The sequence below is a fragment of the Halichoerus grypus genome, chromosome 4, assembly GCF_964656455.1.
Source record: "Halichoerus grypus chromosome 4, mHalGry1.hap1.1, whole genome shotgun sequence".
NCBI classification, from domain to species: Eukaryota; Metazoa; Chordata; class Mammalia; order Carnivora; family Phocidae; genus Halichoerus; species Halichoerus grypus.
This window is the reverse complement of record NC_135715.1, coordinates 72,767,767-72,776,434: the sequence shown is the minus strand read 5'-3', so window position 1 is coordinate 72,776,434 and position 8,668 is coordinate 72,767,767. Positions and strand designations below refer to the sequence as shown.

General features: G+C 54.1%; 1 protein-coding gene across 1 annotated transcript; it reads left to right on the top strand.

The window, feature by feature from the left end:
* Positions 1 to 6,198: 6,198 nt before the first annotated feature.
* Positions 6,199 to 7,451, top strand: GSX1 (GS homeobox 1). The gene is made up of 2 exons (XM_036077017.2): positions 6,199 to 6,610; positions 7,072 to 7,451. Exons 1-2 carry the CDS (start codon positions 6,199 to 6,201, stop codon positions 7,449 to 7,451), a joined length of 792 nt encoding a protein of 263 aa, XP_035932910.1.
* Positions 7,452 to 8,668: the final 1,217 nt, after the last annotated feature.

The window sequence follows — 8,668 nt, the reverse complement described above, 5'->3', positions numbered from 1 at the left end:
GTCCCTGGAACAAGATGCGGAAGGAGGCAGTGGATCTATCCCAGGCTGAGAGCAACAGGAGTAAGGAGAAAACTCCCTGGAGAGGAAGCACACGATGTGTGTCAAGGTGGGTACCAACTAAGAGACTGGCCTGTGAACCCACTTCCAGGAAACCAGATAGAAAGGGGGACATCTTAAAAGTGAGGTCAGAAGTCCTGCAAGGTTCAAATAGAAGCTCTGGGTTATTGAAATTAATTGCCTTCACCTGCACCCATTGACCAGAAAACCATAACATTCAGATTACATGTACAACATCATCTTTAATCCTTTCAAGGGAGGTGAGTGATCATTCCACTTTTACTATAGAAAACTAAAGCGCTGAGAGCTTATGAAATCTTGTGATGCTCATCAAGATGCAGCTATGATGTGGTGAATAGGTGCAAAGAAAGGACAGCTCATTTATTGCCATTAGTACTAACATTAAACATTTATTAAACATACACAATTGTGCCCAAAGCTCTGAGAAACGTTGGTGACACCAATACAAATAAGTCTTTATCCTTGCCCTTAAGGGCTTATAATCTAGTTGAGCAAGAACAAGAGGATGTTCCAGAGGCTATGACATGATTGCCATTGATTTCTTCATTTGACTTAATTCTTATTATCTGGATGGATCAGGGGTGGGAACCATGCTAGTAATAATGATGTATACCTGCATATAATAGAAAATTCAAATAACAAAAATGATAAATATTTATCTTCCACACACATAAAATAGGTAGGCAGCACCTTGACCTTCTGGCTCCTATCTTTCTGCTCCACTATTCCCAGCATGAAGCCTCTATCTCAAAGATCATCAAATGGTCCAAGATGGATGCTAAAAATGCTTCTCTGACTTGCAAGGAGCCCTCCCTCCACTTGCTTCTTTAAATATGTGTGATTCCAGAGATACATCTATAATCCTGGTTTTTCTCTACACTCCACCACCCCAAGCTCATCCGCTAAGACTAGCGCTACCACGTTTGTATGCATAAGTTCCAAATTTCTCTCTTCACCTCTAATCTCTCTACTCAACTTTAGAATCACATTTTCATCATGGGACATCAGCAGAATGCTTTGAGGTTAAGGATTAAAATATAACACATCAGGGTTGTCTGGCTGGCTCAGTTGGTAGAGCACATGACTTTTGATCTCAGGGTCCTGAGTTTGAGTCCACATTGGGGGTAGAGTTTACTTAAAAAAAAAATAAATGTGGGACACCTGGGTGGCTTAGTCAGTTAAGAGTCTGACTCTTGATCCTAACTCAGACCGTGATCTCAGGGTCATGAGTTCAAGCTCCACATTACTTACTACTTAAAAATAAATAAATAAATAAATAAAAAATGAAAAACAAAATGCAACACATCCAAATATGATATAATGTTGCACCTCTGCAAGCAAAAGTAGGTCCTGCTTTTGAGTTCCCTGACTCTGCCTTTGATATGACTCCACTCCTTCCCTCAAACAAGCAACCAGGCAGTCATCCATGTGTTTGATGCCCTCCCTCTTTCATGTCCTTCCCCTCCAGCACCTACGAACGCACACAAACACACACACACCTAATTGGTCTTACCCATTTCCCCCTTCAAATTCTCTCAAATATTTCCACTTTCTGATCCTCATGTCCCCTTTCCAGATCTCAGGTGGTCATTATCCATCACTTGAACTAACCTTTTCTTTGTTTGTTTCCCTACTTTTGTTCATTCAAGAATTCAATAATTGTTCATTTGCAAGCCAACTCTGCTGGATCCTGCTCTAGCCTCTCTGTGTCCCCATCTATAGGAGCTCCTACTGCTTCCAGTTATATTTCTTAAGTTCCCTTGCTTAAAAATCTCTGAATAAGATCAAGTACAAACCTGTAGCATGGCCCTTTGTGGCTAAGCCTCCACTTCCGCTCACACCAACGTTTAGGCACTTCTCCCCCCCACCCCCCAACAAGGCACACTCCACTCTGGCTCCCAGGTGCACTCACCATTCCCTGGTAGACAAGTTGTTCTCCTGCCCCTCGATCAAGTGAACAGGCTGCTCTCTCCCGAGGGGAGTTGTCTGAGCCACTACTGGCCTGGTTAAGTGAGCAGTCCCTTACTTACAATGAGAATTTCCACTCCATTGCCTCAACCCAGAAAAAGCAGAAATGGTCACTGATAATTCCAGGGCATGTACCACATTGCTTCTCTTTCTAATCAACCCCATCTCCCGTATACCATGAAAAGCCTTGGATGATAAACCCTAGCCTTGAGCTCCCAATAGGTTCATCCAAGTCCTGTAGAGCAGGACACTGCAACTGCCTTGAATGGGACCATCTTGACCCTATGAAGGAACGTGAGAAACTCCTGAGGAGGGCTGGGTACCTACAGATCTGCCATTCACTCCAACACACTGAGCTCCTGTGATGGTTCAGGCACTGGAGAAGGTGTGGAGGCTGCAAGACAGTCAGACAATTCCTGCAGGTAAGTTGCCCCACACCATGCCTCTAAATGCCTACGTGTATTAAGTGGGCAAACAAAAAAGTCCTCTTACCCATGCCACCTCCTGAGTTATGCCTCAGGATTCATTTATTTATCCAGCAAATATATACTGAGCACCTACTATATGCCAGGAACTTTTCTGAGGTGGGATACAGTCATGCACCAGATAGACAAATAGGCCGATCCTCAAAGGAGCATATGTTTCAGTGGGGTGGGAGGGGGGCGGAGACAGAAAAACAAGTAAAAGACACAGAAAGATAGAAGGTATTTGTAAAGCAAGGAATGGGAGTGGGGAACGTGGGGGAAAAGGAGTGATATTTTTTAACAGGGTCGTTGGCCTCCCTGAGAAGAAAAGTGACATTTGAAGATGTAAAGGAACAAGGTAAAGGAACAAGGATTCCCCAACCCTCCTCCCAATTTCTGCAGTTTTTGCAGAGATATATTTGCTGCAAATATCTTAGAGAGACATTTCCAGGAGAAAAATGGCGTGCTCTCTCTACCAACAGGAAAGGAGGCGGTGTGAAAGAGAAGAAAAGAGCGGGACAACAGAAATTATTCCATGTTGAACTGTCCCTGATGGACACTTGAAAACCAGCTCCGGGGGCAGAGCAGGGCCCACCAGGCCGAGGGGCTGCCCGAGGCCCCTCTCTCGGGCTGTCAGGCTAATCCCACCGCCTCCTCTAACCCCGCCCCGCCCAAGGGGGGGCGTTTGCTCTGGCGAGTAAAGTTCACACCCAGCTGAAGCCAACCCCGGAAGGCGCGCCCACCAGGAAAGCAGCGCGGCAGCCAGGGTGTCCCCAGGGAGCGGTCCCCCGGGGTGCGAGGGCAGCGGCCGGAAACCAGGCGGCGGAACGAGACCGCCGGGCTGGGCTGCGGAGCTGAGAGGCACTGGGCACCCGGGCGAGCTCGCGCCCCTCGCCGGGCCGCACGTTATCCCGGCGGCCCGTGCGCCTCAGCTCCTGCTCGGCCTTCTCCATGGGCACAGTACTTTCCCGAAATTCCCCAATTCCTGGGGCGCGCCCCGCGGTCCCGGACCGCCAAGCAGGAGCCCCCTTTCCGGCCGGCGCCCTCCGGATTTAGCGATGGCGGATTAAGTGTGCGTTCTTTCCAGGCCTCCCGAAAACACTCTCAGGGATGCTATTTTGCTTGGGCCCGGGTCTCTCCCGCGCCGAGTTGCACAACAAACCATTTAAACATTTCGGCACAAAACCCGATCCATTGTGGGCCGCACATTAAAAAGTGTTATTCGCTTTGAAGTTTTTGTCTAATGGCTCTAAACTGAAAGAAAATGTTTTCCTATTACTTAATTCAATCATAGCGAAGAGACTTGGTAAAAAGCCCACGGATTTTGCCCCAAAGTGTGACAGAGTTCTCTTTGTGTTTGCTTATCCTCCGCTGTCACACACTTTAATTCGCCTCTCTTTATCTGGCATTCAAAACTTTCTTCAATGACATTCAATAAGGTCCAGAGGCTGGAGGGGAAAAAAAAAAAAACTGGTTATTCCCCCCCCACCCCCCAGATATTCTTTCCCAGTAGCTTTGGCCTTGCTCGCATTCAGGGGCTCTTAACCCCTTCCTCCCCGGGCGCGGGCTGCGGCTCCCAAGAGAGCTCCGCACCCCACCCTTCGCTGGCTCCAGGCTCCGGGGTGCAGTTTCACCCCGCGGAGCCCCGCCCTCACTCCTCTCTCACACGCCACTGCCCCGGAGTGGGGGTGCCTCTACGGCCCTGGTCCCGGCTCTTGGCTCACTCTCAGCGGTGCTGGCCAGCCCAAATTACTCAGAGAGCAATTAGAACTGGCATTAAGCTGCACTGTTGCACTCGGTTAGTTTGCAAGCACCACCCTTGGGCGGGGAGCCTTGGAGAGGAGAATCTGGGGGGGGGGGGCAGCATCGATCTCCTGACCCCCATGCCAAACAATTAAGGAAGCATTGAGCCCTACTCCTCCTGCTAAATGACATGAGCTTCATCCAGGTTATTTTCCCCATTGCCCCTCTCGTTACAGAATCAGTTGTTTTCTCTCCAACAAATTCTCTTTGCTTTTTAATCAGTTATAATTGGTTGCTATTGTTACTGTAAAGATGTCACCAATGATGAAAAACCATATAAATGCTTCAATCTGGGGCAGTCTAACTGCCGAGCACAGATTCCCCCCTCCGAAAAGCTTCCCCCTTCATTTCTCACAATTCCATTCAGAGCTCAGAGCAGGTGACTGGAGCGATTTGGTTCCAATAAAATCGAAAGTAAACGTCTTCGGTGAAAAGTCCGGGGCTGTAAATTCGAAATATTTATGCTAATTTCCCATTGTATGGAAAAAGTTCCTGGGCGAAGCAGCTTTGAGCCCGGGGACTATTTAAAAGGCCGAAGCTGTGTACACAGAGGCAGGCATTTGAAGTTGTTTAACCATTGTGTGACCAGAAAGAAGAGAGCGACGAGGCAGGAGGAGGTCTTGGGGACAGGGGAGGTCGACCCGGTTGGGCGAAGGCACCAGAGGTTGGGAATACAACGGCCCTTCGCCCTGCTCCTGTGGGGCAAACTTCGGGAAGGCAATGGTTTCCAAGCGCAGCCGCGAGTCTTTTGACGTGTGCATGAGTGGAGAGAGCGCCGGAAAGATCTGTGCCCCGCAAAGCACCTGCATCGCCTCTTCTAAGTGAGGTGCTCTATCTTCGCGGTGTAGGCTTTCATTCCCCATTCCTTGTCTCTGTCAGTGACTCTCAGAGGCTGTTCTCCACTATACATCCACAGCCCAGTCATTTAAAGGAAAAGTCTGGCTGACTAGCATGTACCGAACAAAGGCTGGGCGTTAAGGGCAGCATCAAAGTTAAGACTTTTGGAGAAACTTAAAACAGCGCTGAAAGACAGCGTTGGGGCTAGTGGTGGATAAGGAATACTGAACTCCTTTCCCCTGTCCCCAGCAGCGCCGCCCCGCTGCAGGAGTTCGGGTCCTCCCACGCAGGAAGAGGGGAAAGGATTCCACAGGTGGAAATCCGAGACCGGCTATAGGGACACCTATGGAGTGCACAACGCAGACCTGAGCAAACTGAGTGGAGGAAGCATGATCTTGGGGAGTAGGGGTAGATGAGAGAAGGAAGGGGACGCGGACCCAGTGCGCACGGAGACGAGGTGTGCGCGCATGGGAATCTGTGGAAGCGAGGCAGCGGGGCTACAAAATCAATAAGATAAACCAGCCGATCGCCAATGCAAAGCCAAAGGGGAGTAAGGAATAAAGAGAAAGAAAAGAATATTAAATCGCAGGAGAATGAGAAAATAAACCCGCAAAAGGGAGAGGAGGGGGCGAGGGCGCCTGTTACGGCGTGGGTGGGGTTGACAAGAATAGAGTACATTATGCAGTTCATTTAGTTAACAAGTGAAATAATGAGGAAGCGTGCAGAGTGAATGCCAAGAGAAAAGGCACAAAAACCCTATTGAGAGGCCCCGGCCGCTCCTGGCGTAGCCCATCACATGGCAATAGTCCTATTTAAGCGGCGCCGCCGGCGCCTTTCAGCACCACTAGCGCTGGCCAGCACCCCGAGCTCTTCGCTCGGCGCCCGCGGCAGCAGCCACCGCAGCTTCAGCCTCGGCCTCAGCGGCGCCTTTATCCTCCCGCGAACAGGCAACAGCGCGGGGCCGCGGCCGGGGGAAGGGCGTGGAGAGCCCCGAAGTCCGCGGGGCGCAGGGAGACGGCTGGCGGCGGGGCGACAGCGCACCGGGGCCATGCCGCGCTCCTTCCTGGTGGACTCGCTGGTGCTGCGCGAGGCAGGCGAGAAGAAGGCCCCGGAGGGCAGCCCGCCGCCGCTCTTTCCCTACGCCGTGCCCCCGCCGCACGCGCTGCACGGCCTCTCGCCCGGCGCCTGCCACGCGCGCAAGGCCGGGCTGCTGTGCGTGTGCCCGCTTTGCGTCACCGCCTCGCAGCTGCACGGGCCCCCCGGGCCGCCCGCGCTGCCTCTGCTCAAGGCATCCTTCCCGCCCTTCGGCTCGCAGTACTGCCACGCGCCCCTAGGCCGCCAGCACTCGGCCGTGTCGCCCGGGGTCGCTCACGGCCCCGCTGCCGCCGCTGCCGCCGCCGCGCTCTACCAGACCTCCTATCCGCTGCCCGACCCCCGGCAGTTCCACTGCATCTCCGTGGGTAAGCCAAATCGCTGCGCAGTGGGACAGCGCATGGGTGACCTGATGAGAGTTGGCGAGCCAGGGATGGGGGGTGAGGGTCCCTAGGCGTCCTGGGGACGATGAAAGTCATGCTGGGACCCTGAGGAGAATAGGGTGGTGTGCCGATGGAGGGCTGGGACAGGACCCAGGAGGGAGGGGGAGGGCAGGAGGTCCAGGTCTCGGAGGGGGCGCGCAGGAGCGAACGAGGGCTGAGGTTCAGGGCGCTCCATAAAGTAGTGCCAGGGTTGCGTGACTCTGGGAGTATCTGGGTCCCGCGGCTTAGCAAGGAGGCGCCCGCGGTAACGCTGCTGTGCGTCTCGTTTGGGGCAAAGAGGTAGGTGAAAGACCAAAGTCCCGGGATTCTACTGGTCACGTACGAGAGGATAGGGCCCACAGCGCAGGAGTCTGATAGCTTCCCTCTCTGCACCCCACCCCCTCCAGACAGCAGCTCCAACCAGCTGCCCAGCAGCAAGAGGATGCGCACCGCGTTCACCAGCACGCAGCTGCTAGAGCTGGAGCGCGAGTTCGCCTCTAACATGTACCTGTCCCGCCTGCGCCGCATTGAGATCGCCACCTACCTGAATCTGTCCGAGAAGCAGGTGAAGATCTGGTTCCAGAACCGCCGGGTGAAGCACAAGAAGGAGGGCAAAGGCAGCAACCACCGCGGCGGCAGCGGGAGCGCGGGCGCGGGCACTGGCGCACCGCAAAGCTGCAAATGCGCGTCGCTCTCCTCAGCCAAGTGCTCCGAGGATGACGACGAATTGCCCATGTCTCCGTCCTCTTCGGGGAAAGATGACCGGGATCTCACGGTCACTCCCTAGGCGCGCGCCTCCCCAGGTCGCCCACCCCAGGCCCTCCCTGCCGTCTCAAAGACAGGTCGTGGGACGAAGCACTGGTTCCCAGGCACCCGCTGCCAAACCGCGGCCACGCACGGGTTTGGCAAGGGTTTGCGGAGGTCCCGGGCCCTGGGCAGCGCCAAGGGCTTGGCAGAGACCTGACGCTGGTATTCCCACCCAGGGCCCTCAGCCGTCCAAAGCGAACTCCAAGCTGTGAATCCTGCAAACGCTGGAGTCCTTCTCAGCGATGCAGCACAGCGGCCCTGGAGGGCATGCCGGCCGGCCCTGCGCCTTGCTGGCCGCTGGCGCCTCCTCGCCTGACCTCTCTGGACTGGCTCAGGCTTTCTCGCGTCCTCTACTCCCCTCCACCCTGAGTCAAGCGGGGCCTCTTACCCCTCGGACGCCAGCTCGCCACCCCCACCCCCCCTTTTTTTTTACATCTTTCTCTCCGTCCCCACTTCTTCACTGCCGTCGTTTATCCACCCCGCCTCCCCCCCACCACAGACATACACACACATTTGCGAACTCTTGTTGTTACTGTTTTTCTTTTCCTTTCCGTCCCCTCCTCGAGGTTCAGTGGGCCCATTTGTCCCTCAGTCAGGCCTTGCTGTCCCTGCAGCTCCTCTCCCACGAGAGAAATCGTCGCCCGTGATATCCGTGTCGGGGAAACCGACTCACTTTGTTTCGGAGACGCTTTGCGTTTCCCTAAATGAGACCCTGGCTCTCCGCTCCCGGCGACCGCTCTCTTCCCCAGACCCCAGACCCCGCCCCCGCCCCGGTCTAGCTTGTCATTGTATGGTCTCTGTAATACCAGAAGATATTTATTTATTTATTTATGTACAAAATTTTAAATAAACTTTTTTTTTTCTTAGAAATCCACGTGGCTCTGGACCCCAGGCCTCCACTCAGGACTGGACAGGTGCCCACCTGAGTTGGGGCTTCCTGTGGGGGCAGGGCGGGGATGGGGTGGCAGGTCCGAGCTCCACGCTCCGTTCCGCTCCTCATCTTGCTGCTCCGCCAGCCCTTGTCCGCACCCTCCGCCCCGCGAGGACTCTGCCTTCTGTGCCCCACTTGCCCCGTGCGCTCCCTAGTCTCTGCCGAGCTCCGGCCAGGTGCACGGGTACCGGGGAGAGCAGAGAACCGAGTCGGAAGGAAAGGAAGGAACGCTCCCCACGCAGTGCCTCAGGTCCAGACCCCTGCAG

Excerpts from the sequence above, each read along its gene's own strand:
- GSX1 (XM_036077017.2), top strand. The coding sequence starts at position 6,199 with ATGCCGCGCTCCTTCCTGGTGGACTCGCTGGTGCTGCGCGAGGCAGGC. Across the intron at positions 6,611-7,071 it reads GTTCCACTGCATCTCCGTGG|ACAGCAGCTCCAACCAGCTG; the intron begins GTAAGCCAAATC and ends CACCCCCTCCAG.